At 40.0% G+C, this 27,887-nt stretch overlaps 7 protein-coding genes across 8 annotated transcripts in view; 3 read left to right on the forward strand and 4 right to left on the reverse strand.

The window, feature by feature from the left end:
- Positions 1 to 5: 5 nt before the first annotated feature.
- Positions 6 to 5,473, forward strand: LOC128265106 (vacuolar protein-sorting-associated protein 36; the record flags this gene model as incomplete). The annotated part of the gene is made up of 1 exon (XM_053000921.1): positions 6 to 5,473. A coding segment is annotated over one exon (1,095 nt), but the record flags the coding sequence as incomplete, so codon positions are not given.
- Positions 5,474 to 5,674: 201 nt separating this feature from the next.
- On the forward strand, positions 5,675 to 9,236 carry LOC128265119 (gastrula zinc finger protein XlCGF8.2DB). The gene is made up of 2 exons (XM_053000938.1): positions 5,675 to 5,965; positions 6,436 to 9,236. Exons 1-2 carry the CDS (start codon positions 5,776 to 5,778, stop codon positions 7,275 to 7,277), a joined length of 1,032 nt encoding a protein of 343 aa, XP_052856898.1. The 5' UTR covers positions 5,675 to 5,775; the 3' UTR covers positions 7,278 to 9,236.
- A 1,515-nt stretch (positions 9,237 to 10,751) lies between these two features.
- Positions 10,752 to 12,725, reverse strand: LOC128265120 (hornerin). Its single transcript, XM_053000940.1, is given in 2 exon segments — positions 10,752 to 12,391; positions 12,394 to 12,725. Coding segments are annotated over 2 exon segments (1,533 nt in total). The 5' UTR covers positions 12,559 to 12,725; the 3' UTR covers positions 10,752 to 11,023.
- A 1,140-nt stretch (positions 12,726 to 13,865) lies between these two features.
- Positions 13,866 to 27,887, forward strand: part of LOC128265124 (uncharacterized) — a 190,890-nt gene continuing 176,868 nt past the window's right edge. The window contains exon 1 of one of the 2 annotated variants that reach the window (XM_053000946.1): positions 13,866 to 13,989. The gene's annotated coding sequence lies outside the window, so the exon portion shown is untranslated. The remainder of the gene's footprint in view (positions 13,990 to 27,887) is intronic. The other variant, XM_053000949.1, reaches the window with a different exon arrangement.
- LOC128265117 (uncharacterized) lies at positions 16,081 to 18,277 on the reverse strand. Its single transcript, XM_053000936.1, has 2 exons — positions 18,223 to 18,277; positions 16,081 to 17,163 (listed from the first exon to the last, which is right to left on the reverse strand). Exons 1-2 carry the CDS (start codon positions 18,275 to 18,277, stop codon positions 16,511 to 16,513), a joined length of 708 nt encoding a protein of 235 aa, XP_052856896.1. The 3' UTR covers positions 16,081 to 16,510.
- Positions 18,843 to 20,556, reverse strand: LOC128265126 (GATA zinc finger domain-containing protein 10). Its single transcript, XM_053000950.1, has 2 exons — positions 20,453 to 20,556; positions 18,843 to 20,384 (listed from the first exon to the last, which is right to left on the reverse strand). The coding sequence occupies exons 1-2, from the start codon at positions 20,471 to 20,473 to the stop codon at positions 19,026 to 19,028; spliced, it is 1,380 nt and encodes a 459-aa protein (XP_052856910.1). The 5' UTR covers positions 20,474 to 20,556; the 3' UTR covers positions 18,843 to 19,025.
- On the reverse strand, positions 21,701 to 26,343 carry LOC128265121 (uncharacterized). The gene is made up of 3 exons (XM_053000941.1): positions 26,204 to 26,343; positions 24,613 to 24,853; positions 21,701 to 24,011 (listed from the first exon to the last, which is right to left on the reverse strand). The coding sequence occupies exons 1-3, from the start codon at positions 26,306 to 26,308 to the stop codon at positions 21,883 to 21,885; spliced, it is 2,475 nt and encodes an 824-aa protein (XP_052856901.1). The 5' UTR covers positions 26,309 to 26,343; the 3' UTR covers positions 21,701 to 21,882.

The following is a 27,887-nucleotide window of genomic DNA, read 5'->3' on the forward strand; positions in this document are numbered from 1 at the left end:
AACAACAGTTGCAGCAACAGCTGCAACAGCAACAGCAACTGCAGCAGCAGCTACAGCAGCAATTGGTGCCACCAGCTCCACCGCAACCTGCGCCACCGCCTCCGCCCAAACCAAAGATAGTCAATACATTTACGGAAATTCCTGGCACCACGGGTGTGGGAAGCTCGTATGCCAAGGAGCAGCAGCAGCAGCAGCAACTGTTGGCCCTGCAGCAGCAGCAGCAACAGCAATTGCTGGCCCTACAGCAACAGCAGCAGCAGCAACAAAGGGAGCTGCATCCACCCACCACGCATATACTGCCACCCTCGGCTGTTTACAGTATCGAGAGCAGCGAGGTGTTGCCCACAGCTGCGCCGCGAGTGCAACAGCAGCAGCGTTCGCTAAATCCCGCCTCCATTGTGAACCAGCCGCTGCCCGAAATTCCCACCAATCAGCAACAGCAACAATCGAAGATCTCCGCTCAGCCGCTGTGCGCTGCCAGTTTGGGCCAGTACCGCTCGTTGCAGCGTCCGCAAGCGCAGAAATTGCAGGCCGTAGCCACGCAGCCGCAGCAGCAGCAGCAACCGCCAACGCTGCCGCCCAAGAACAGGCACAAAACGGGCAGCAATCGCGACAACAGCAATGCCAATCATATGCAGACGTTGCCGCCAAAGTCGGCTAGCTTGAGGCAGCAGCAACAGCAGGAGCGGGACAGAGACCGCGAGAGGGAGAGGGAAAGAGAGCGGGAGCGTCCCCGGCGGGCGGAAACTTTGGACAATGCCCGCAGTTACATAGAGCAACAGCAGCAGCAGCAGCAACAGTATCCCAGCCAGTTGATAACCGGCAGCAACATTAAGAAGCAGCACTCCTACGACAGCAGCTACCACCAGCAGCAGCAGCAACAGCAGCAATTGGCCTTCTACCAAAGGCAGCACAACAACAACTTCTCCACGAAACAGCAGCAACAATTATTGCTGGAGCAACAGCAGCAGCAACAGCAGGCTCTGTTCTTTAGGTCCTTGAAGCGAGGTGAACGGGGAGGAGGAGGCGGAGGAGGAGGAGGAGCAGCAGCTGCCACCACCAGCAACCATAGCGATCTGTATTCGGTGACAGAGTTGTAGGAGTGCGCCTGCTGCGGCGGCGGTGTGGATGTGGTGCGCCGAGGCACTTCATCCACATCGCTGCACGCGGCGGCGGCCACACAAACTCAGAGCCAAAACCAGGCGCAATCGCAGAACCAGGCGCCCGTTCCCCTGCCACCCAAGAAGCATCGCCAAAGGGAAAGGGAGCGCGAGCGGGAACGGGAGCAGCAGCAGCAGCAGGTGGCCACCACCGCCTGCAATGCCAATCTGTGCGAGGAGCATCAGTACGATGAGTACTATCCAGGTGGAAACGGAGGAGGAGTGGGTGCCACTGGAGGAGGAGCTGCAACTGCAAGCTCTAACTCCAAGCATGCATCCTCAGCATCCAAGCAAAGCCAGCAGAGGGCAGCCACCTTCGATGTGGCCGATGCTAGGGACTATGAGCTAAAGCGTTTGGGCAATCGCAGATCCCAGCAGCAGGCAGCTCCCAGTAAAAGAAATGGCGGAGGAGGAGCTGCTGGCCAAGATTATCATCGCAGCCACGATCGCGAGCGCTCGCGCAGCGATCATCGCATTGCCAGCTATGCCTGCGAGGAGGTCAATTCCTCGGCCCTCTGCAGCGCTGGCTCCATGAGCTCCATGCTGCAGCCGACCAATGGAACTGCTGGTCACACCAGGAGCAGTAGCCATCACCATTCCCGGGATCAGCAGCAGCAGCAACAACAACAACAGCAGCAGCAACAGCGGGAGCGACGCGAGAAGACCTTCAAGGTATGATTTTTAGAGACGTCATAAGAATTGTCCAATCCGCGCCAGGACACCAGAAATGGCAGCTCCAGGCGGCGGACGCGTTGAGGGGTAAATGGAAAGCGAACGTGACGGATTCTACAGCGATTACAATTGGAGGCAAAGCAGCTGGGAAAAGTGAGCGCAAGCGGAAGCGGAAGAAATTGCTTTGGAAATTGGAGAACCCTGCCTGTTTATGTTTAGATGTCTCTGTCCCTCTCTATCAACGCCTTGTCTCGGTCACACACAACGAAATGAAACGAACTCGCACACACACACACACATATATATATAAATGTATATTGTACAAAATTCAACCTATTCTGATTGATTCAAAACTGCAAAAGCTGCTTAAAAATGTGCTCAAATGTTAAGGGTAGCGGTCAAAACAATAGTAATAGTACCTTATAATTCCCAACATTTTTTTTTGTACATTTCATATAATGTATTTTTGGTTGGTCATTATTATGCAATATTTATACAATTTACAATTTCCTACTACATTTGCATTATGTATAAGCAATGTCTACAAGCCTTCTTTTTAATTTTTCAAGATTTTTTACTATTATTTTAACCGCTGCTGTGCCGCATAAAGCCGTATACAAACCTACATCAGTTCTCTGCTCTGTGTTGTTGCCTATTGTTATATATATATAGTACATAACTAAGATCAACCATAACGAAAATTTTTTTTGTGACCACTATTCATACATGTATATTTTAAAAGCCTTAGTTAAGTACACTTTAGTTTTAAGCACAAATTTATTTATTTACAACAGATTGTAAGCCTCGAACCCAAAAAATATGATCTAAACCGGGGGAAAAAGCGGATAGAGACAGTCGGCGAACGATTGCTAGGAGCTCTTGAACATTAACAAGTTGTTTGCAATATTCTCGAGAATCTAGTTCCGTCTTTGTCTCTCGCTTTTTTTCGCCATTAAAGAACTTTTACTTTCATTAGAAGTGTGTGTGTTGTTTTTATATTTATTATCCATTTTTTTTACTTGCATAAGCGATTTACGCTGCATTATTTTATTGTTTGAGAATCCGTTGCGAGAACCAACAACAACAACAACCACAGCAACACGTACGTAAAATTTTTGTGACGTCAGAAATCTAAAAACAAACTAAGAAAAACCAGCAGCAACAACAAAGCACAAGACAACAAAAACACAAAGAATAAAACCACAAGGAAGAAATAACAACTTAAGCGGAAAACATTTTACAAAACATAACATAATATAAATTGAAAGTTTAACATTTTAAAGAAGCAAACCACAAGAAAAGAGAGTAAGTTCTTAACTCAAGCAATATAAAAATAGGAAAAGACGAAAACGAAAAGAAGCCATACCAAGTTGTTCAACTATTTTAAAAATGAATTCAGCAAAATGATAAACAAGCAAACTTACATATACATAAACATAAACATACATTAAATGCATACATACTTAATATAGAGCAAGCATAAGGAATATTAATTAATCGACAAACAACCACAAACAATGTTCAGGTCAATAACTGCATTTAAAAGGATAAAGTAAAAGAAGGAAACCCTCGTTAGGCATACAAATTAACGAAATGCTCTTTTATATACAACTATATATACATGCATATATATATATATATATATAAATATATATTATATAAACGAATTGCAGTTACCCAAAACACAGACAGCCAGACAAACCATCAAACACAAACAACAACAAAAAACAACTCACAAAAGTTGTTGGCACAATGGCAAACACACACAACCATTTTATAAAAACTAACATAATTATCTTACACACAACACACTCATACATGCGAACAGTTGTGGGAAAAATAAATGCAGTGCCATTAGAATTTCGAAAAATTGAATAAAATGTAAATTGTACCAATTGTTTAATTTTTTTTATGTTTTACAAATTTATTTAAAGGGCTAAGGTTAAGAGGAATTTTACCAAAACTATTTTGTTTCTAACAAATAAAGAAAAAAAAATAAAGAATTAAATTTTGTGAACATTTTAAACTTAAATAGACTTTAGTTTTTAGTTTAATTAATTTTCGAATTAAATGTACTTCAAATAAGGCATTTTAAAAAAACATTTTTTGTGCGAAGCTCTACGCACTAAGGCCACACTTTTATTTTGACCGCAAATGGGCACACAAGCGAATTGAAAAATGCCAAAAACGGAAAATAAAGTAAAAAATGTATTCTCTCTGCTGTGCAGACGCAAATATAGAAAGAAAAAAAACCACTTCAACCATGTTGAGAAATCGCAACACGCACACACAACACACACTCGCCAATACTCCGTCTCATTCGCTCTCCTACTCTGTCTATCGCGCTGTCTCGCTCTGGGCGTTCCACCCACCACCACCCACAAGTCCGTTGTAGTTTGCACAGGAAATATATTAGCAAAAGTAAACACACGAGGAGAAAAGTTAGTTGAAGAAATGTTAGAACACTCTAAGAAAAAGAATGCAAAGCCTGTTCTGTATATATATACGTACGATCTACCTAATTCTATATAACTAAGTAGTAGTTTTTGTGTGACTGTTTGTGTGTGTGTGTGTGTGTGCGAGGTTTGCATATATTTATAAAGTGTTTTTTTTTTTTTTAGAAAACTCGAAAAGCAAAAATGTTTCAATGTTTCGTATGTAGTGTAGTGTAGTGTAGTTGAGTCGATAAGCGATAAGCCAAAATAGATTTTAAAGCCCTAAAACCAAGCAAAGGATATAGAATCTGTGGGATAATACCAAAAAAGGCAGCTATTTACTTATAGCATTTAAATTCTAAAGCAAAAGGAAACTTATTAAATAAACACATTAAATCAAACGCAATTAAACACGAAACGTGTGTGTATGTACCGAAAAAAAGGTTTAAACCAAAGTGTTTGCCACGTTTAAGCCATTGAAAAATAAATTGGAGACTATAGCGCACTTTTTCCGTACTTTAATTGACGCAAAAACCATCTAATTAATGGTATTAAAGTGAGTAGAAGAGAGCAAACTACTACGTATTCCAATCTTATATAGTAAACGAGAAGTAAGACGAGTTTTAGAGAAATCAGTTTTTAAGATAATGGACAAGATGATATTTCCTGTTTAGCCCTTTTAAAACTGACATTCACCCCATCCATCATCCTAAATCCAAAATCCAAAATCCTGTTGACACATTTCAGTGCATATTATATAATGCATCTATACATATATAAATAAACCAACAAATATATATATAAATACATAATTATTGTAATAACAATATAAGTCTGTAAATTTGTTAACATTTCTAAAAGCAAACAAAATCGATGGGGGCAAAAGGAAAATTAGAAGAACGTCACCCAGTAGTTGTAGCTAAACCAAATTACAATTATACAAGAAAAGAATCTAAAAAATACGAGCGAAAACCAGCCACTCGCGTAAAATCATCCAAAACGTGAGAATTATATAGATTGCAGATTGGTCGATAAAAGCGAATCGAAATCGAAGTCGAAACAATTGTTAAAAGCAGCCGCTTAAAAATCAAAACAAAGCAAAACATTAAATGAAACGAAAAATGAAAATAATTATATAACAGTTGTGAACAAATTATATTTACATAGCGGATAAATAAATTGCATAACAATTGATCAAAATACAAATAGTAAAAGGTGTTTAATATTATTCAATTTTGTCTTTTGCAAAGGATTTGTCTTGTTATTTGTCTTGTCCCTATTACTAATTGACTTTATGATAGAGGATCATTTTTTGAGTCTTCAAAATTTAAATTCGATAACAATCGATAAAAAGCTCATGAAACAGTGCTGCCCATAGCTGATTTTTTCTTGGATGCGTTAGTACATTTAAAATCCCTTAGTCTATCCCATCTCTAAAAAACCAAAAACAAAACAAGAAATGAAAATACTGCAAAACTTACCTCGTTTTTATTGAATTATTCAAATAAATGGAGCGAAAAAATATGGAATACGATGTCGGCAGGTTCAAGACCTTGTTTTCCATAACAGAAGACGGCGAACGGCAGGAAGAGGAGGATGCGGACATGATTTTGAGATCAGAGATCTATGATGAAGAATTGGCCCTGGAACGGGAAGAACAAGAGTTTGAGGAGCGGAATCTGGGAAACCAACAAGGCGGTGAGTTTGAAAAAGTTAATAGTTATAGGTTAAATAGTTAAGATGACGATGTACCTTTGTATACGCCTATATAGCAGATTCAACAATAACTCTGCAGTAACTGCACCATAATTTTAAATCTCCAGTCTACTGATTCTAAAAACTTCTTAAATAGAAACTTACGTGCAATAATAAGTAATAACACAGGTACACAGTAAAAAAAATTCACACACCAATTTCTATTTTCCATGATATTTGAATGCTTCAGAGCAAACTTATTCCAATAGCAAAATTACAACCATAAAAAAGAACGCAAAAGAACGTTACTGAAAAGTCCAAATTTTTCGCAATTAAAAATATTAGTATTTTGGCCATAACTATTAAATTAATGGTCCAATAACTGAATGACCGCCCGTTTAAAAAAAAAATTCATAAAGTTGAAGTGTTTGGTTGTTCTAACATCTTAACTAACTCTTGAATCTTCTTTTCAGGATCCGCAGCATCCTTCGCCTGCAGACACTGTCCAGAGGTATTTTTCAGCAAGGAGGACTTAGCCGCCCACCGCACCATCCACCGACTTAAAAAAAGTCAGTTGAAGAAATCTACTGCAGAGTTGACTTGCGACACCTGCGGAAAAGTCTTCCAAAGACGTAACGCCCTCGTGGATCACATTAATTCCCACAAAAGTGAACGGAACTATCCATGTCCGGAGTGTCCGGCTCGATTTGTGCAGCGCATCAATAGGGATTGCCATCTAAGGAACACGCACATGAAGGAGTATCTGCACGCCTGTCCGGAAATGGGATGTAAAAGGCGTTTTCAGCAGAAACGCGAACGGGATCAGCATATAAAAACGGTCCACCGCAAAGAGCGAAACTTTGTGTGCGAGACCTGCAAGGCAAGCTTCAGTCATCCCGTAAATTACAGGAAACACTTGGCCTCGCATACTGCCGAAAAGAACTACGGTTGTCCGATTTGTGGCAAGCTCTTTGGTCGAGCCGAAAACCGAGATGTTCATCTTTTTGTCCATAGCATTAGCAAGGCGTATATTTGCTCCGTTTGTGGAGCAGATTATATGCGCCGCAATCAGTTGATTCGTCACAGTTCAGCAAGTGGCCATTTAAACGATCGAATTGTAAGGCAAAAACCTCTGTTTAGTCCGGCCCTAGCTTTCAAGGATCATCTTCAGATCCAAAAGGATGCTAATTTGGAGGAAGATGGTGGGATGGGGAGTTTCAATGGCCAGAAGAGGAGGACCACGCTAGTCCAGAAGAACTGGCGGATTCTAAGGACGATATGTCTAGAATTTTGCACAGGACAGTGCCGAAAATGAGATATTAAAGTATGGTACATAATCAAGAAGGAGAAGAACTGGTCAGGTTAGTTCGTAACGAATATTAGCTTATTTTATTTTATTTAAAGAATATGTGGTGCTCGATAACTGCACAAAATGCTACCAGTGCTGTGAAAATAGTTTCTAAATACACAACTAATTAATGAATTATGGATATGAAAATTCATAAGTTTGGTTTTCCTTGACCTTTATGAATTAAAAACAGAAACTCTCAAAACAAACATGAAAATGAAGTCTTTTTTTACTCTTAAAACCTTAGAGAATATAAAATAAGTTAATGAAAACTAATAGATTTAAGGCTTGTGCAGAAAATGCCAGTATTATAGAATCAAGCGTTTTAAGTTTGGTTCTTCTATGGACTATAAACTATGAATTAAGAACCAGAAACTCTCAAAGCAAAGACTTTAGTTTTCAAAAATTAAAAAAAAAAAATGGTTAAGAAATAAATTAAATTTTTGCTTTCCCAAAATTCTTACTTATTTACATCTTAATTGACTAATTTTTTGTACAGCTAATACGATAAATAAATGATTGTGCAGAAAATGCAAGAAATAAATGATATGAAAAATGGCAACAGATAATACCGCATGCAAAAAATGAACCGGAGACGTGGGTCAAGATAAAAATGAAAACAAAAAAGCAAATGAAAAGTGAATGTCGCTGCTGTGTCTGGTTGCACTTCAATAAAAAAAAAATGTGAAATGAAATGTGAAGTCTCACCTGTTGAAAATTAACAAAAATCAGGCGTAAAACCCATAAATACGCAAAGCAAAAAGGGGGAAAAACATAAAAGGGGAGGGGCTTAACAACTGGTTACAACAATATCGTCGAAATGAAATTATTTAACACCTTTTTTATGGCTCATTTGGCTGGTAATGTGTGACCATATTTAAGCCCACTCCCCTTTGGGCCCTGATTTTCGGACAAAAGTTCGCACTCGATGCGAAAACATTTTATAGATCGATCATCGCTTATGATCAGTCATTAAGCTGTCATAAGTTGATCTTTCTTCTCGCTCTCTCCTTTGTAATAATTGTCAACTTGTTTTAACCCTTTGTTAGACTGACACAAGTTGATCTTTCTTCTCGCTCTCGCCATTGTAACAACTGTCACATTTTTTTAAACCCTTTGTTGAACTGACTCATACGAAAATTATCTAATATTTTGTTGTTTTTGTTCGCCTTTCGATTGTTGTGCCTGAATGAACTTGTCGACACAGTTAAGCTTCCAAGAAAGAAAGAAGAAGATCGCCCAGAGGGGCTTACGTAAAAGCCTTGACCCTGCCTATAAAATATCTGGGGGATTACCTCAGTCACAGCTTGTGTGCTTCTTTAAGTTTGTTTTATAGTCTCAGCGTGGTATTTGTTATAAAGTAGAGTTAAATAGATCTCTGGCAGGGGTATACAATCTCTTCTCAATATTACATTACAATAAATACATAGGTCTGGTAAATTAAAGAATAACACATTTATATATTTAACTTTGTAATATATTACATTTCAGATGTAAATAGATGGGTCTAATTAAGATCTTCTAAATCTTTTTCGACCAATGTTTTTAAGCATTATTTATTGCAAGATATAGTTAATTTAAAAATATAAAGTCCCCAAAGCCCAACCAAAATGTACAACCCAATTGCTTGATTTTAACAGGTGTCTAATGATTAGGTTCGTTCCCTTAGCTTAGTTATTTGTTTCGCTTTTTTATAATGATGCAATTTCGTGCCTATTCAGAGATTTAAATAACTGCCGTAACAGCGGGCCAAGAAATACAATACAATGAACTTGGAGTAGGTTTTGGAAAACCTACACTGACAAAAAAAAAATGGAATAGTACAAATAAATATGTAGCTTGATCACAATTAAATTACACATAAAAGCTATAGTATTAAATAAAATGCACATTAAATTGCATGATTAAAATTGAGTAGGAAAATGCTTGAATTTACTCCTTTTTTTTACCAGTGTAGCCAAAGTGTGCGATGCGTTTTCTATTTCCGTCTTAAGTCACGTTTCGCTGGGCTAATTCTGACCGCTTCCGAAGCAGATGTCAGTTACAAGTGGGCATTCAAGTTCAAGTCACTCAAGTGAAAGAGATCCCCTGGCATGATGATCTACTAATGCGATCCGATCAGAGCCTATAAAGCTGTCATCCTTTCACTTTCGTTACGTTACGTTACGCTGCGCGTCTTGATTTCTTTGATGTGGGTCAGCGACTTAAGGATCAAATGCTTCCAAACTGGTTGGGCGAATCGCAATCATTGCGCAACGCAAATTGGGAATGGGAAATGGAATGAAGTTAAAGAGTTATGATTAATATGGAAACAGAGAGACTGCTGCGAGTGCGTTGACCATCCATCATCCGGAGGTGAATGGTGCAAACTGGAGATGAACAAGTGGATTATGCAGATCGAGTGCCATTTTGCGAAAAATCCAGTTGGTCGCATTTTGTGGTTACCAATTATGCTCTTTTCTAAATAGAAAGTCTTAATACATTATGTACGAACCATAATCCTTTTTTTCGTTTCTTTTGTTTATGACTCTAAAAAACTTACATTTTTTCCTTATTCGCGATATTAAAAAATTATTCTACTTAAAGAAACTAATCTTTAAAAAACTAGAACGCAATGTATAATAAAGTAATAATTTCGATCTTATTCTTACGGGGTATTTTTTTAGGTGAAAGGAATTTAAAAATTGGGACTGGACTCGCGATAAAAAAAAACTCAATGTAATGACACTACGTGGATCACCATTTGTCATATTCATAATAGATCCTATCTTTTTGAGACCTAGAACCCCAAGTTATACTTTTATGATGATCTTATATAACATTATTTTTACACCTCATTATTATTTTATGATGATCCTATAAAACAATATTCTTACGCCTCATTACTATCATAGTTCTCCTTACTTTTTTTATGGTGATCCTATGTAAAATTTATTATTGTTATTTTTTGGTCTTACATTTTTCTTACGCCTCATAATTATCATATTTCAATATAAATATTGGTACTATTTTATGGTGATCTTATATAATATTGTTCTTACGCCTCATTATTATTATTACTTGATCATTCAACTCCTTTAATCACAACTGTGCGAAAGCAAAGCCAAGTAAATTCACGTTCCCTCAGTTAAACGTGTATGATTTTTAAGTGAATCGCTTTTGACTCATTGCCAATGCCATCGGCGTTTGGCCGATCCACACCCACTTTTGACGTCCCCTTCTATCCACTAGTTTGATATAGTTTCATGCATCAAATGCGAATCACAATTTTCAAGCGAAATCCGAAATCGAAGCAATCCGTAATCACAAATCAGAGGAGAGAAAACTGCCAAAATCGGCGACGTGTCTGGCATTTGAATGGCCTGGGATCTTTCCAGTTTATAGGCTGAGAAAGTTCCATTTCGCTTTTTAAATTAAAACAATTGGATTTGACCTGTTTAATATTCTAATTTTATTACAGAAAACCACGAGTATTTGGTTTGGCTTATGGTAAGATTGTTTTGCGGTCAAGAGATTTTTAAATCTTGAATCTAGATCTTGAGAGAACTATAAAAAGATCTCCTTATTCCAGATGATCTATCCTTTCTTCTATCATTTTTTTAAAAACACTTTTTCGATTTAATAGTTTTCGTTTTATTTTTCGATCTTGGCTTACAGTACAAAATAGATAGGGGGAAAAAAAACTAAAAAGATCTTAAAACTGTTTTAATAATTTAGTGATAACCATGGGAGGAGGTGGCCGGTGGGCCATAGCTACTGGCGGGCGGCAAGTATGTGGCCTCCGGCTCGAAAATGGGCGTGGCCGAGTCGCCGGAGTGACCGGGTGGTCCGTAGAGCTGCGCCGGAGTCGGATAGTCGTAGCCCGGCGAGGAGGGAGGCGCCTGTGGAAACGGAGAGCTGGGCGTGGCGTAATCGTAGCCGGAAATGGAATTGGATCCGGACTCGTGCTTGGCGCCCAAAAAGGCGCTGGGTTTGAAGGGCGCCTTCGAGAGCTCAATGTCGTGACTTGAGCCAAGGATGTCGGTGTGCAGGGCCTGTGGCTTGCTGGCCGTATAGGTGAAGTGGCCCAATCCCTTGTGACCCAAGGCATAAGCCGGGGTCTCCCTCTGGTCCTGATCGCGCTCTGCCTTCTGCTCCTGATGATCCAGGACCTGCACTTGCACCGGCTCCTGCAGTGTCTCCTGGCGATCGTAGCCGGGAATCAGGGGCACGCCATAGCTGCTCAGGGGCACTCCTCCCTTGCCGAATGATGTGGCAGCTGGGGCTTCGTAGGAGTAGCCGGCATGATCCTCCGCCGGATGGGGCAACGGCAACGGGTGCTGGGCAAATTGTCCTCCTCCAGAGGAGTGACCCAATGCCAAAGCGTGACTCAGTCCGTGTTCCAAAGCATGCTCCAGGCTGTGATCCAAACTGTGACTGGATACCGGACTGGGTCCGTGGCTGATCTGATGATGACTGATGCCATGACCAAAACCGTGACCGTGACCATAGCTGTGACTTGATGGGTGGCCGTTGCTGTAGCTGGGCCTATGAACTGGTGCCGATGCATAGCCAATGCCGTGACTACTTCCACCGTGACTTCCAGAGAATTCGGGGGAAGCAACCAAATACGTACTGGCTTTGTGGCTGTTCCCCAGTAGATTTAAATAGGATGCACTCGAGGATGGTGCATATTTATAACCCAATCCGGAGCCATGACCCTGACTTATGCCGTGACTAATTCCGTGACTTATTCCATGCCCCTGACCATGGTATTTGTGACCGGAACCGGAACTGCCGCTGGTTTGCACGATGTAGGTTTCGATTTTGGGACTTCCACCACTGCTATAATGATGGGGTCTTCCGGCGTAGCCACCGTGACCACCGGATTGTCCGTAATGATGGCCGTAGCTGCTCTCGTGACCATCCAAGTGACCACCGGAGTAATCGGAATAGCCGGCAGAAGAACCGGAACCCAGGGAATTTCCATGGTAACTGCCGAAATTCAGGTGATTTTCATAGGCGGGTGGCAGATATTTGTGGGAGGGGCCGTGATAGCTGGAGATCCCACCAAAACTCAATCCTGCGTCTCTTTTGGCTTTGAAGAAGCAGCAGAAGCAGAGGCATCTGAAGAAGAAGACACGGGAACTGAAGAAGCAGAAGCAGCGGGAACTGCAGCAGCAGAAGAAGAAGAGGCAGCTGCCAGAACGAAGAAGAAGCAGCAGCAGCTAAGCAAAGCCCCCGCTAACGGTACTCCGGCAAAATTCATGCTCGCACACACACAAAAAAAAACGGATAAAAAAATATGTTGAAACTGTTATCCTTGGATCGTGTATGGTTGTTCCTGTCGCTCGCGTTTAAATCGTTACGATGAAAAATAAGACGCGACTCGATTCGCTGCCGTTGGCGCTTTGTTGGCCACCTCTGTGAATGACGACCCTTTTATACCTTTTTTCTAACCGTCACTCGAAACTCCAACATTTTCGACTACGCTTTTGGCCATTTTCGATGCTCTCTTTGCACTCTCTCCCTCGGTCTCACGCACGCAAAAAGCAACGGTATTCGAATTCGCTTTGTTTCTGCCACAAACGCCGACGTCGACGCCGACTGCACTGCAACCTTTTACTGTTTCACTTTTACTCTCGTTTGCCGCACAGTGGGGCAATAATGTGTGTGGGTTATAAATTAAATAATAAATAAATAAATAAATTATGCATAAAGTGAATTATTTTATTTAAAGTATTTTAAATGGAATCTTGCAATCAAAGTTTATCAAATTGAAATATGCATAAATGGAAATAGTTTTATTGTCGATAAGCTTTTTTTATGTGCTAAAATCGGTCTCTAATTTTTAATTTTGTTACACTTTGTATTATAACTTCTATAAGAAATTAGTTAAGAACTAAAAGATTTAAAACCAGTAATAACACCATCTCAAATGTTAGCATATTATTAAGTTCTAAATTGTTATTTATATGCACTTATTAATTAAATACCTTTTATTCAATTAGTTAAAAGTAACGAGTAAATAACTAATAATTCTTAAGACCAGTTTTATCATCAAATAAAAAAAATAAATTATATCCGTCTAATATACATATGTATTCAAATATTCTTGTGAAAGCTTCTCCAACGTAACTGTTTCCTTGATCTCTCCACTATTTCTCTCCACTCAACGGGCGTAGGTGAGAGAGAGACGAAGAGAGCGTCATTTAAATTTCATCATTCGGCAGCAACGTGGCGTGCGCAGCTTAAGATTTGCAGCTCCTGCTAAATTGGGCCATGAATTGATTTATTAATATTCAAAATCCTCACAAATCGCTTGGGATTGCTTACATTTGATATAATACAACAATTTCAAAGGCGGTTTACATTTCTTCAAGTGCGCAGTGGAACGCAAGCGTTAAGTGAACATAACCTCGAAATTGGCAATCACGTGTAGTAAAAAGTGCCAAACGGTTTGCCTAAATATCGTTAATGTCTTTTAATCATTCTTTTTGCTGTAATAAGATGTTTAATCTTAATTTTTGTTGTAATAGGATGTTTTGTTGCTACGCAAAAAGGGGGTCGCAATTCCTTCTCTCCCCCCGCTCGGATTTCTACTTCTACTTATTAAGAGAGAGAGAGGATGAAATAAATATGCTAAACAACAAAACAAAGCGAACGTCTATGAGTAAAGAAAAACTGCAAATAATCCAGGGTGAGTACCATTTTAATTATATTATTTTAAACAATATTTGTTTGCCAATGGTAATCAGATAACCAATTACAAATGTCCCCTTGGCTTATTAACTCAAATATCTAAAAGATATGAACATTTTGAACTTGCGTATTGATCTTAGTATACTATTTATTTATTTACTTATTGCGCTACAAGTTATTACTTTAATTTCACGCAATATTCACAAAGTTTTTTACTTAAATATATATATTAAATATATTGTTTTGTGCTAAAAAATTGAATTTGTTTCTTTTGTAACTAACTAAATTAACCACTGTGCTTTTTACCAACTTGACAGTGCCACTCAAGTTCAAGTGACAGTTTTGAATATCTCATGTCTGCTTAACCACGCCCCCTGGTTGTTGTTGTTTTTATGTGTTTTTCCGATTTAACTTTGCCCATTTTTCCCTTCTCTTATGTCTTACGCTCTGCGTAAATTGCATTTAATTCACAGCAACAGGTCTCTTTCCTCTTCTGCTTTCCCCTCTGTTATTTTGTTTTACCCTTTGCTGGGTGTTTTATACTTTTAGTCAAAAGTTTGCAACGCAAATAATAAAATATAACATTTTTCTGGATCAGAATCGGTATCGATCCAAGTTAAAGCCATTTTTACAATTTCTGAAATACGGTCAATACTTTATCAAAATAGTCGACCAATTTTGCTGAAATGTTAACCGTATTTATGAAATTGTAAGAAATGACTATATCTTGGAGTATTAGTTGCTTATATGTATCATATAGCTGCTATATTTTCGAATTTTTCAACATGTACCAATATAACCTGGGAGATATATATTTTGTTCCGGTTTTAGAAACAAATTGATATTTTATAAAAATCTTACAAACTATATCTTAAAATGGGCATATCTTCAATGTTTGTAATTATATACGCCTAAAAATCGATATAAAAGTGTTTTATACATTTTTTTATAAGCTGCAAGGGTATATTAAATTGGGTTTGCTTATGTTGTTGTACCCTTTCTTCGCCGTTTAATTGTTGCTGATTTTTTAGCTGTGCGATTTTTTTTATTATTCGAAAAGCGAGTTGATTTGCTATCATTTGGGATTTTATTTTGGGTCTCTGCTGGGGATTACGATTTGGCAATAGCTTGGGCGTTTTCATGACGCTTTGTACCACGTTCCCATCCCTTTAGTATTGACCCTTATCTAGCTAATGGACTTGGTCCGAAACACAGGCGATATATCTATGTATGCAGTCGACGTCCCTGGGCGATGAATGATGTGCACCTTGCTGCCCCTTTTTTTTTACTTGTATTACTTTGTCCATGGTTTGGGTTATCTGTTAGTCAGTCGGCAACCATCAAGCGTAGTTTTTCCCTAACAGTTGTATTAATACTTAAGATACCTAAAGAAGTAATGAGTTCCCATCTTAGGAGCCACAAGAGCTGTGGTTGGAACTGATGGTATGTGGGCCCTAACAGTCACATCAGATCATGTAGGAAATTGTAAATTAGTTCAATTGATAATTCTTATAGAAAACGATGAATTTTGTCCATATATTATATAATAGTTTTATTTATTCTTGAGATATATTTAATTCACATAAAACAATGGAACCACTAAAGCTGTGGCTAGAACTCATGGTATGTGAGCCTTTAAAGGCGCATCAAATCATGTAGGATATTGTAAATTTATACCAATTGCAATTCTTATAAAAAACTATGAATTTTTGTGGAGAAAGTTATAATCAATATTTCATATATTTGTAGAAATATATTTATTTCTCCTATGTAAATACATTTTTTAATGTCTCTCGTAAAAAATGGAACACCCTAACTGTTTTATTGAATCTTTGTATTTAATTGGTGTTCGCTTAGTCAAAAGACTACATTTGTACAAGTGATGGTACTTGCTGGTACGTCTGCAACTTCATCTTCTACTGCCCCGACGATTTGTTTTCGCTTTGTGCCCGTTTCTTTTGCCAACATTCAACATTCAACAGTCGTGTGCCACCGCAGAGCTTTTAGTTGATGTAATTGCCTGGCACCCAGACAGTTGCGCAGTCCGCATGCCAAGGTCACACCTGCCACGTCGATCGAGTTATAATTTTGGCGATTTGCGACTTGTGCGAGACAAGACGACACGGGACGGTCGTAATTGAGGCATTTGAAAGTGGCAACAAATTGCCAGAGATCCGACAGTGGGCGAGTCATCATCAGCATCAGCGGGCCTTACACATTGGCCCAGACCCTGACTTGGACTTAAACTAGGCCTGGGAATGTGATTTCAAACTGGGATTTGTACCCAGACCCCCAGAGAGTGAATGTGTGTGCGTGTGGGAAGAAATCGAGAATCAACATGAGATGTAAATGCTTATTAATTATGGTATAGGTAAAATTAACATTTCCAGTTATGTGTGAAAAGCGCACATTTACATTTTTTTTAAATAAATGTTTTAATGTTTCTCGTTAATTTATTAAAAACAAAAAAAAGTGTTATTCATAAGGTTATTGTTATTATTATTTAGAGACTAGCTAGCCTAACTTTTTACCAGATTATAAAAATTACTAGGTGATAAATATACATAGCTTAGCGGTGCAACAGCTCTCTCAAAACCTTCTTCTCCCCTTGACTGTTCCGATCTCTCCGCCACTGGTTTGTTATAGGAATGGGCAGGGAAGGGAGGTTCCTCCAGTTGTTGTTGCTCCTGGATGCCATTTCCCTGACCCCCAGCATCTTCGTCATCCGTGTAGCCGGCAAAGGGGGATGGCCTGAAGGGCAGGCTGAAATGTCCTGCCTGTGGAGGAGCTACCAATGGACGAGCCTGCAGCTGTGGTGCGAATAAACCCACTAGAATGGACTGTTGTGGATATGTAGGCTGTAGATATTGCTGTTGGATTTGTTGCTTATATTGCTGCTGCAGTTGAAGGTTATATGGCTGCTGCTTCCGTTGCTGTTGGTCCTCTGGAACTGGCGGGAATGTCTGGGGAGCCGTGTTGTAACCAGGACTCAGCTGAGCAATACCCGACAATGGAGTTGCCGTGGGCAGGATTAAAGGACGCCAGGGCATCGAGTAAAGCCATGAGGGATGTAGCTGCTGCTGCTGCTGCTGCTGCTGTGCCATCAGCAATGCAAAACAGCAGATAAACAGGATCAGTAGGATGTGCATTTGGAAAAATCCTGAGCATGCAGCTTAAGATGATTGTCGATGGCAAATGCCTGAAGTGGCCCTCACAACTCGGGCATATATATGAAAATGCACCAAAGTCATTTGATATCTTTGGTTCCGTTGCAACCGATACTCCACTTCACCTTCCACTTCAATCTCTTCCTTTTGGTTGCGTAATCTGGCATCCAATTGCTGCCTTTCGATTGCACACCACCACGATCATCAAAACACGCCCAGTTTTTGAACAGTTTAAACTCTCTAGTTTTATTATTAAACCTCATTCTGATTAAATGATTTTTCGGTTTTTGGCGCTTGCGAAAACGATGTTGCAATGTTGCAAGTTTGAAAATTGTTGCTGCTACTGCTGCTGCTGGTGCTGCTGTCATCGCTGTCTTTTGTGCGATCAACAACCCATGTAACTGAGCCGCAGACTTTTGCTCTTCGTCGCCCTTCGAACGTAAAAATTTTCCACTTGAGAAATTGGCTGTTGGTTGCACAGAAAATAGTATAGTATTATATGTGATGATCATTTTCGCAGTAGCGAGTGAGGAGAAAAGTGTGAAATACATATATATTTTTGTTACTTACTTTTTTTTTTCTGTGTCTGGGGTTTTCTTTCTCAGCATGAAAGTAGTATGTTAACTGCGGCACTTTTGTTGTGGTTTTATTTACAGATGTGACATTATCTTTGTGGATCATTGCGTAAATCTCTTAAGTATTTTTTTCTGGAAATATCAGCATTAGGGCTTTTAAATAATATATTTCACTTCAAACTCTTTATTTCATTTCATATTTTGTAAAATTCCCCAACTTCCGTATAGCCATTTTCGCACTAAAAAAAGGAAAGTGCCAGTTTTAGCCTCAGCAAATGGGCAGTTGGTGTTTTGCTGCTGTCAGTTTTTTTGGCGTTGCTGCTGCTGTCCATTGATGGCTTTCGCACGACGACAACAACGACGACGACGGTAACATTTCAATTTCAATTTCGATGACTCGACTTGACTTGATCGAAACCATAGCATTGAACATAACAAATAATGTGCCAAAAAGAGAGCACTGGATTTGCCTGCGAATGCAATATTTACTTGTTGCTGCCAGAGTTTCCTGCAATGAAAGTTGCTGCCGTGCTGTTACTATCATTTCTGCAACACTGCAGACTTGCGGGTGTTTTTTTTTCAGGTGCGGTTTCTGTTTGTTTTACCTTCACTTGGCCAGCGGAAGCCCCGCTCGAGAAAACCTAAAATCGTCTCTAATTTGGTGGCCCTTCAATGGCGCATAATTCGCATATAAGCAGGTATGAGAAAATCACATAATTCTCGCAATTATCTGCCAAAATCGTAATCAAATTAGCCACGCTGGCTTTTCTACAGCTACGAAGGTCGTGGCTGCTTCCCGTTTGGGATGATATCACTTGAGCGCCAAAAAAAACAGCCTTAATTGTTATTTATACCACAAATAACAATAGTGTGTATTGTTTTAGTTTATGGATTATTAAAAATCTCATTATGAGGGTTAAAAAATATTCCAAACAGCTGAGAAAATACTAATTACAGCATTTTTATGTGTAGCTAAAAAAAACGAAACTGTTAAGATCCAGATTTTATAAAATTTTAACAATTTCCCATTTCCGAATCTGAAATAAAAAATAGCTTCTTTTTCCAATGCATGCTTTATTAAATATAAAAAAAAAGTTTTTAAAATGTATTTATCTGTACACTTTTTGCTTAAATATTTAATATTATTGCTTTTCAGACACAATGCTTTTCCTGCGAAATGCAAATGTTGAAGATGGTATTTGACAATACGGTTTTGTAACTATGCTCAAGGATCTTTTGGCGGCAAGATCCTTTAAAGAAGTTCAATGAGGTGGTATTTGGATTTTGGTTGCTTAGTAGTAGGGTGGTTGGAAATCCCGGCTGGGATGGGTCAAGCTATTCTTGGAAGATTGCGATGGTTGAGATGATGAGTGCAGATACGGAGGGGCAACGGCATAGGCACTAGCTGAGTACTGACGATTGCCAGTGGAATATTGCTGCTGTTGCTGCTGTTTCTGCTGCTCCTCGTTTTGTGGCCATTCCCTGTGGGTGCTGTGCGTTGAGGGCAGTTGATACGAGTGGGACTGCATCTGCAGGTAGCCAGAAGCGGAAGGGGATCCACTATGGAAACTCTCGTTTGGCGAACCAGCCAGCTGTTGCTCATGTTGCTGCTGCTTTGGTGCCGAGGGCGAGGAGAAGATCTGCTTGCGATAGGCATCTGGCAGAGATTGGGTCAGCAGACGAGTGTCCAGAGCATCCAATCCAATGAACCGATCGTGCTCCAAATCGCTGGAAAGCGTGTAACTTGGCACCAGCCCTGGCGAGGCGATTGTCTTGTGGCTATTGGCATGCGCCTCGGCTGAAGGAAGTTTCTCCAGGTCAAGTTCGCGAATGGGTTGCCAAAGGTCACCACGCAACGGCAGTTGTTGCTCAAAGCGATTGTAATGCTGCTGTTGCTGCTGCTGTTGCGGCTGGTAATGCTGCGAAGATTGCCAGGGTTCAACTTCTTGGCGTTCATGTTGCTGCTGCACTGAATTCCAAGATTGCTGATGCTGCTGCTGCTGTTGCTGTTGCTGCTGATGGTCCTGCTGGGAATAAGCTGGCTCATAAGAATGTTCGTTGAGCTGTTGGCTGGAAACCTGATGTTTATTTTGCTGCTGGTAGGAACCAAGATGATGTTGCTCCTGACTGGAACCCAGATGATGTTGCTCCTGACTGGAACCCAGATGATCTTGCTCCTGGTTGGAACCCAAATTATGTTGCTCCTGCTTGGAACTTTGATGATAATGCTCCTGACTGGAACTCTGATGACTTTGCTGTGGTCCTAAGCCCTGATGTTGCTGATAGCTTTCAGAGTTTTGATGATGTTGCTGGTGTCCCAAGCTCTGATGTTGCTGCTGGGAGAAAACCGATTGCCAGGAGTCATCCTGCTGGACATGTTGCTGCTGCTGCTGCTGCTGTTGTCCTCCGCCATAATGCTGCGAGTTGTAGGGACCATTGTATCCCTGCTGACGATGATTTTGCTCCTGATGTTGGCGATCAGCGTCCGAGTTGCTGCTGCCATTGTGCGATACCTCCGCTGGCAGATATTTGTGGGCGGGGCCATTGTAACGATAGCCATTTCGATTATTATTTTGCAAATGCTGCTGGGGGCCAACCACTACGGCCTGGATATAGCAAACAAAACCCAAAAGGGCAAAGAGCTTGAGGGTCTGCAAATGTTGATTGATTAAAACATGAAAAGAAAAAAAAAGGATTCACTTGACAACACTACACTCACCATGCCAGCTTTGAGCTTCATCTTTTCGGCTTTGGGCTTGAATGCTGAGTGAGCAATGACTAGCTTTGGCCAGTGAAAATACTTTTTATACTCACCAACGACCACCGAACTACACCATATGATCTTGAATAAAATCTGTGCGTTAGCGGGGGCCGAATTTGAGCCACAAAAAATAGACACAATGTTGCTGTTGCTGCTCTGCTTGGGCTGCTGATAAATCGACAAAGTCTCACGTAACTGAAATATTTGACACTGCGTTGTGCCATTAACAACAGATTCTCGCCCAGAAATCTCTTCTGGGTTCTTAAAAATAAAAATGTAAAACACTAATGTCTTGCGGATGTACTTGCATTTTAGTGAGACTTTTAAATGCAAATCAAAGGCGGCGGCGGCACTTTTACTTTGTCTTACACAATCCGAGGCTGAATCTTTGGATCTTTCAATCAAAACAATTGTGGGCCTGTGGGCGGCTGCCTTATAATTGTACGCAAAAATATTTAATTATATCGAACGCACACAAACACTCACCGCTGTGTAAATGAAAGCGAAGTGTTAAGCAAAACAAAAAGCCAAACAAAAAGCAAAACAAAAAGCCAAACAAAAAAATGAAAACCCAATAAATAAACGGAAGTTTTCTTAAGTAAGCCGAAGTCTTAATACCTTTGCAGTTATACCCAAAATTAATGACAGCTAATATACTGCGTAAGGCAGATATATAACAGCTATTGGATATAGTTATTTATATAAGATGGATTCGAAATTGTATAAAAACATTATAGTAGGCAAATAATATCTAGATGTTCTAGTTGTGGTGATCAAGAACTTATATATTCTATAGGGAACGTTTCGTTAACTGCATTTCACACTTCTAATCAAAGTTAATATACCCTATGGCAGGGTTTTTAAACGGCATGGGCAGCATTTTCATTTTCTAAGTTTTTTTATATTAATAGGCATGGAAATGAATGATTCACTCGCTTAAAGACCACACAATCATTGGCAGATTGTCTTGAAATCTTGATTATGTAAAGTATTAACTTGATTAATCAAACAAAATATATATTTTAATCAAAATTCGTATAAAATTAAGAAAATAAGAAATCATTATTTAAGACAATTAATCCATCCAATTAAAAATTCGATAATTAAAAGTTTAAATGAACACAAAATAATTGCAAATCATCTGTTTTATATTCTCTTTCATTTATTTTATTCATTTATTATTTCGTTTATTTGGGTAATTTGTTTTTTTTTTATCGCTTTTCTAGTTGGCCATACAATAAATAATCATACTTAAACTTAGGTATCTAACAAACAAAAAAAAAACAATATCATATACAATCAACCATACTTCGAAACTCTGGCATAAAATCAACTACAAGGGGAAGGGGAGGATAGGGGGTAAGTCTTTGGGGGGTGGGAGGGGTTAACTATTTGGGCGGTGGCCTCAAGGCCAAACTTGCTTCCAAATCCTTGACCTCCGTGGCCCGCAGTTGCTTCTTAATCGCCTCTTGTCTGGGATGAGCACCTCCGCCCCGTTTTCCACGCTTACCACCTCCCGTGGCCACGCCCCCTGCGATGGGCACGCTCCCTGAACCATTGCCGCCTACCGTTTGACCTCTGACCTTGTACGTATGCTGATAGCCATAACCTTCGGGATTATTATTGAATTTAGGGCTATAGCTATCGTATTCGAGACTCGCATGTTTGCCGCTGCTATGCGAGTGGGCGTGGCCATGGGCATGGGCATGGCTGTGCGTGTGGGCGTGGCCATGGGCAAGGCGTAGAGGCTGTTGTTGTTGTTGTTCCAACCAGAGATCAGGATCATCCTGGAGTAGAGGTTCCTTTTTCAACACATACTGATAGGGATAATCGTCTTCGTGTAGAACCAGCTTGGATTCGTTTTCCAACTCGCCTTCGGGCTCGGCAAAATAACCGGAATACCCTTTATAATCCGGATGCAATTCCCCGGATCCACCGACCTTGAGCTTATGACGATATTCCTGCAGAGCTGCCTCTTTACTTTTGTACGGCAAAGCATTGATGTCGTGATAGATTTCAGAATTGAAGTACAACTTGTGCGGCTGCTTTTGATCTTCGCGAGAATCACGTTCTCTATCCCTGATTTCCCTCTCTCTTTCCCTCTCTCTCTCCCTCTCCCTCTCCCTTTCCCTTTCCCTTTCCACCCGATCTGGCGTGGGCACCACATGGGAGAGATCGAATTCTTCGATATTTTTCAAGGCCGCACCATGATCAAAATGTTCGGCACTCTTCAGGGGCAGAGTGTAGGGTTTCGAAACGGTCTTCACCGTGGCCGTTTGCAGCGGAGCTCGTGTCTTGATCTTGTAGATGAACTCCACATTGGGACTGAGCTCGTCAACGGGTAAATCGGGTGCCTGATAGGCCGTTTCCGTTTCGGATTGAAAGTGCTGCTGTTGCTGCTGGATGGGTTTTGAAATCGAAGAAGAGCTCCTTAGTTTCCCAGCTATTTGGTGGTGGTGCTGCTGCTGTGGGTGTTGCTGGTGGTGCACCTGTTGTTGGTGGTAGACCTGTTGCTGGTGGTGTTGTTGTTTCGTCGTCGTTGGTGGTGCCGTATACTTGGGTCTCACTGTACTGCTGCTATAGCGTTTCTCTTCAGAGTGAGAAGATGGTATATGGTAAGCTCCGGAGTTGACCGATGATTTGTAGTAGGAGGTCTTGGTAATCGAAGGCGCGGGCGGCGGCGGCGGTGGTGGTGGCGGTGGTGGTGGCGACGACGACGGAGGCGTGGCCGGCTCTTGAGGCGTACTTATGATTTTACCCTCCGCCTCCAGTTCTTTCATATACTTGATTACCGACTTTTCAATCTGTTTCATAATCTCCGATTTGGGAATTTCCGTAGAGGCAGATACACGAACTTTTTCCTCGGCCTCGGCTTCCAGATTTCTGTACTGATAGGGGGCATTATAGTTGTTATATTGGTTGTTATTACTGTATTTGGGTCGATAGTGCCGTTCAATGTCCTCCTGTCCCTGAATCTGGGATTCACCCTCGGTGGAGGGTTCATAGAGCTCATAGCTCCGGGTCACCGGTTCCTTTTCGTAGACGGGAGCGGGTGCCAAAGCGGGCGATGGTGGTGAAGAGGCGGAGGAGGCCGATCCTAGGGATACCGACGATGGCGACGAGGATCCAGAGGCCAGGATCAAAGCCTGCTGTTGCAGCTCCTTGTGCATTTGCAATTCCAGCAGCTCCCTTTCCCTGTTCCTCTGCTCTTGATAACTTCTCTGGGTTGAGGCTTGCATTTCCTTAAGGTTAATGTTCTGATTTAGATTTTGATTTTGATTCTGAATCAGATTTTGATTCTGATTTTGGTTTGGACTCTTGAGCTGAATCTGCACCGGTGGCTGTTTGTAGGCTAACTTGATGGCATTGACCACATACTCGGCTGCCGATTGGGAGTCCTCCAGATTGACAGAGCCACCGGATCCGGATGCTGCGGTTGTGCTGCTCACAATCAGTTTCGGATGCGATTCCTGTTCTGGGCGCACTAGATTCAGTTCCACCTGACCGTAGCTGTAATCTGGGAAATATAAAAAATTTTTATTATGGGTGACTTGTAAAAAAGATTGAACTACAATACGTAAATATTTGCATACTTTTGGGCACTTTGATTAAACTCTTTCAATATTTGAAAAATGTAGACTGAAAATCTGTATATTCTTGATCAGCATTCCTAAAAGAGACAATCAAGTCATGGCTATCTGTCCGTTCGTCTGTCCGTTCGTCTGTCCGTTCGTCTGTCCGTTCGTCTGTCCGTTCGTCTGTCCGTTCGTCTGTCCGTTCGTCTGTCCGTTCGTCTGTCCGTTCGTCTGTCCGTTCGTCTGTCCGCCCGTCTGTCCATTTCAACGCAAACTTGTCTCAGTTTAAAAGTTATCTGTTTAAAATTCTACTTCTGTGCATTGCAGTTAGCATATAAGTCGAAACAGTCCGGATCAGAAAGCTATAACATATAGCTCCCATAAAAACAATCGGAAAATTAATGAAAAAAAATTAAAACTTTGTTGTTGTCTAATATACTCCGGCTTTCATTTTATAAAAATCTTGTTTCCTTTCTTTTCTAATTTTTTTTTGTTACTGAAACATATAATAAAGTGCTTTGGAATGTAAGACAATTAAATTACCTTTGCTAGACGCCTCCTTTGGCCTGCTGCTGTGTATCACCGATCCCCGCCTGGGGTAGACTCGATCATCCAATCCCCGACGATTAGCTGCCAAAGCCAGCTGATCGGGCACTGTCTTATCGCCAGTGTCCTCCAAAGAGGATACACCTGCTCCTCCTGATCCTACTGACCCTCCCGAACGACGGCGACTGTTGCCCGAGGTTCCTGAGGTCACTGAAACGGCATTGCAAAGTGTTGACATCTAAAAAAAAAAATTCAATTACTGGACTTAATTTTGATCTACAAAATCAAAAGACAATCTTTAAACGAAAATGGTTAAATGTAATTTGAACTTGTAAAGTAGGGCAACCTACTTTAAACTAATATAAAAAGCAATAAGATTTAAAGTTCCTGTTCCCTAATAAATTAGGACGTTTAATGGTAGAAATTCAATTACTGGATTGAATTTATACAAAAATTAAAATTCTTGCTGAATAGTTTAGGAACTTTAGGGGTATGCAGATTTAAGGACCTTTTATAGGTATAATTGATTTCTTAAAAGAAAAATATGATTGTGCGTGGTTTCTCAAACGATGCTAATTATCCGGCGGGACTCCGCTTGGCCACTTCGTTTGGGCCCCATTTGTTTGTGCTCACATCGCAATAAAACCAATTAAACTCAGCCAATTCACTTTCGCTTTCGAGGAGGATAAAATAAATAAAAATAAAACAAGGAGAAGGAGGGGACGACTGACAGCTCAATTTTGTATGATTGAGTTGGCCAAGCTCAGTTGGCCAAGTTCAATGGCCATTCGGCCAGAAGAGGGGGCAATGAAACATTGGCATGAAATACTTGCAACACGCAATTTCGGATCGCAAAATGGATCTCGTTAAAGAGGAATGGGGATCCGACCCTGGCATCCGATCAAACACCTATTGCAAAAATAGATTTAAACAACTTGTGTGTCCCTTTTCGGAAATTCTCTACTATTATTTGTTACAATTTATGTCTTGGTTGATGCTTGTTTTATTAAAAAAATTTAAAAATTTAAAATTCTCTATTAAACGAAAGTAGAGTTTAAATATAATTTACTTTGATCTAGATAATTCAAACTGAACAATATGTCTAGAATTTTTCCAATGTCTTATTAATATTTATTTATATATTTATTTTATTCTTATCCATTGCGGTTTTATTCTATTTTAAATATGGAGATATTACATTTTATTTTTATTTCACAATTGACTTTTTTAGGAATAGATTTGAATTTCTAAATATCAAACTTTAACATAATACAAAAAATATAGAAAATAATGCAATTAAATATGCATGGTTTTCAATCTTATCATTTGATTTAAAGTTTCAATATGAAATATAAAGATGTTAATTGTCAGATATGGATTTCAGACTATTTTTTTTACCAGTGTGGGAGATCCTGGATTGGTTTTTATGAGTTTGCAATATTAAAAGGCAAAAGTATCACAAATCAACAAGTTAGTTTTTTAATATGCACTTAATATCACTTGATCGCGGGTCACAAAAAAAAAACAAAGTACCCCTTGCGGTCTCGTATAGATCCAAATCCTTGGGATACAGTAGAGCTCTACTTACGATAAGCAAAAGGAAGAGGCACCACTGTCGCCGGCTGAGGATGTGATGGATTTGGTGGATCGCATGATGGTGCTGATGATGGTGACGGGATCGTGGCGCTGACATTGTGGCGCGCCTGAGTCTCAACTTCGATTGTTGGCGGCCAGCTGGCGAGGCGAGGCTTTTATAATGATGCGGACCGCTGCAGCGGAAAATTTATGCGAATGTGAGCGCCAAAGAAAAGCGAGAAAAGTGCAAGTGCTGCAACGGGCAGAAAGAGTGAGAAAGAGCGAGATAGAGCGAGAGAGAGTGAAAGAGACATAAAAGGGGAGAAAAAGATCGCTTCACTTTCGATGACAATTCGAATCGTAATAAGCCATCAACGCACAACACGGCGTATGCGTGATAAGTTCGACTATTATAAACGCGATAGGGTGCGAAAAGGAAGGCAATATGGGATGGCCAGCGAGAAAGAGAGAGGACAACTGGTTTTTCGTTTTCAGCTTACAGTTTTCAGTTTCTTGGCATCAGTTTCGGTCTCCTCGGTCTCGGTTTAAGCTGCCACTTTGATGGCCAATTAAGCCATAAGCTAAGCCAAACAAACCCCATACCACAAAACAGTTCAATGAAATGTTTGCCGGATAAACACCGAGGGGTAATACCCGTAATTGTCTTGTAAAATCCTTGCCACGAAAGGAATTTATTGGGCTAAACGACAAGTAACGTACCCCGGGGTGTGACTAACCCATCCACTAGGCATACGGATAGCAGGAAAATACATGGTAATAGCCTTGGAAGTACAAGTGGAGTTACTAACCCATCGACTTAAGTTATTAGGAGTATTCTTTTGTTGCAATAATGTGACTTTTATGAATTGAATGCCGACAGTTGCGGAAAATAAATATCTTTGAAATTAACTTTAGAATATTTCCTTTTTGATTTAAATTTATTGTTTTTAATTAAAAATATAATTTAAATTTAAATTACATTTTCAGATATTTAAAACCAAATATAAAAAAATTTGTATATTTTTATACTTAAAATAACTAATTATTATAATTACCACTATTTTGATTGAGTACAAAATGTTTGGATTTAATATTTAAGGTTATACGTTAAAAAAAAAAAGAATAAATTAAATCTTTTGAGAAATGTTAAGTCCAGCTACAACATATTTGATCCAATCTTGACATATCCGACTTGCAATTTCGGGGTAATTTCATCAAAAGACACATGGGAAAAAAAGGAGGATGCCATAGCATAAAGATACGACTGGTGGTTTTGGCGGTCGTTGCAGCAGCTCTCTAGTCTGTGGTTAGCTTCATGGTCACTGGCTCAGTGCATAATAATTAACAAGGAGCCAAGTATTTGCTGATTTATGATGATTTTAAACGGAGCTTTTCTCATTACCAAAAAAAAAAAAGCAAACAAAGGCGATTTTAATTTCGATTATGTCGAATGGAAAAACTTGCTATTGAAATCGAATTTTGGCCATCTGATTAATTTCCCTTACGTGCTGGCCGGGGATTTCTATTCAGCATTTGGCCTGGCCCACAGGGCGTGTGATTTATATTTTAATATTCTGCAAGAGAAGCAACAAAATGAAACTGAAACAGCAACACTTGCCACACTTAACGCTAACGATAATAGCCGTAATAATAAAAGCGAAACAGTTTTGCAGCGGCAAAACAAAAGCAAATGCTGG

The sequence above is a fragment of the Drosophila gunungcola genome, unplaced genomic scaffold, assembly GCF_025200985.1.
Source record: "Drosophila gunungcola strain Sukarami unplaced genomic scaffold, Dgunungcola_SK_2 000095F, whole genome shotgun sequence".
NCBI lineage: Eukaryota > Metazoa > Arthropoda > Insecta > Diptera > Drosophilidae > Drosophila > Drosophila gunungcola.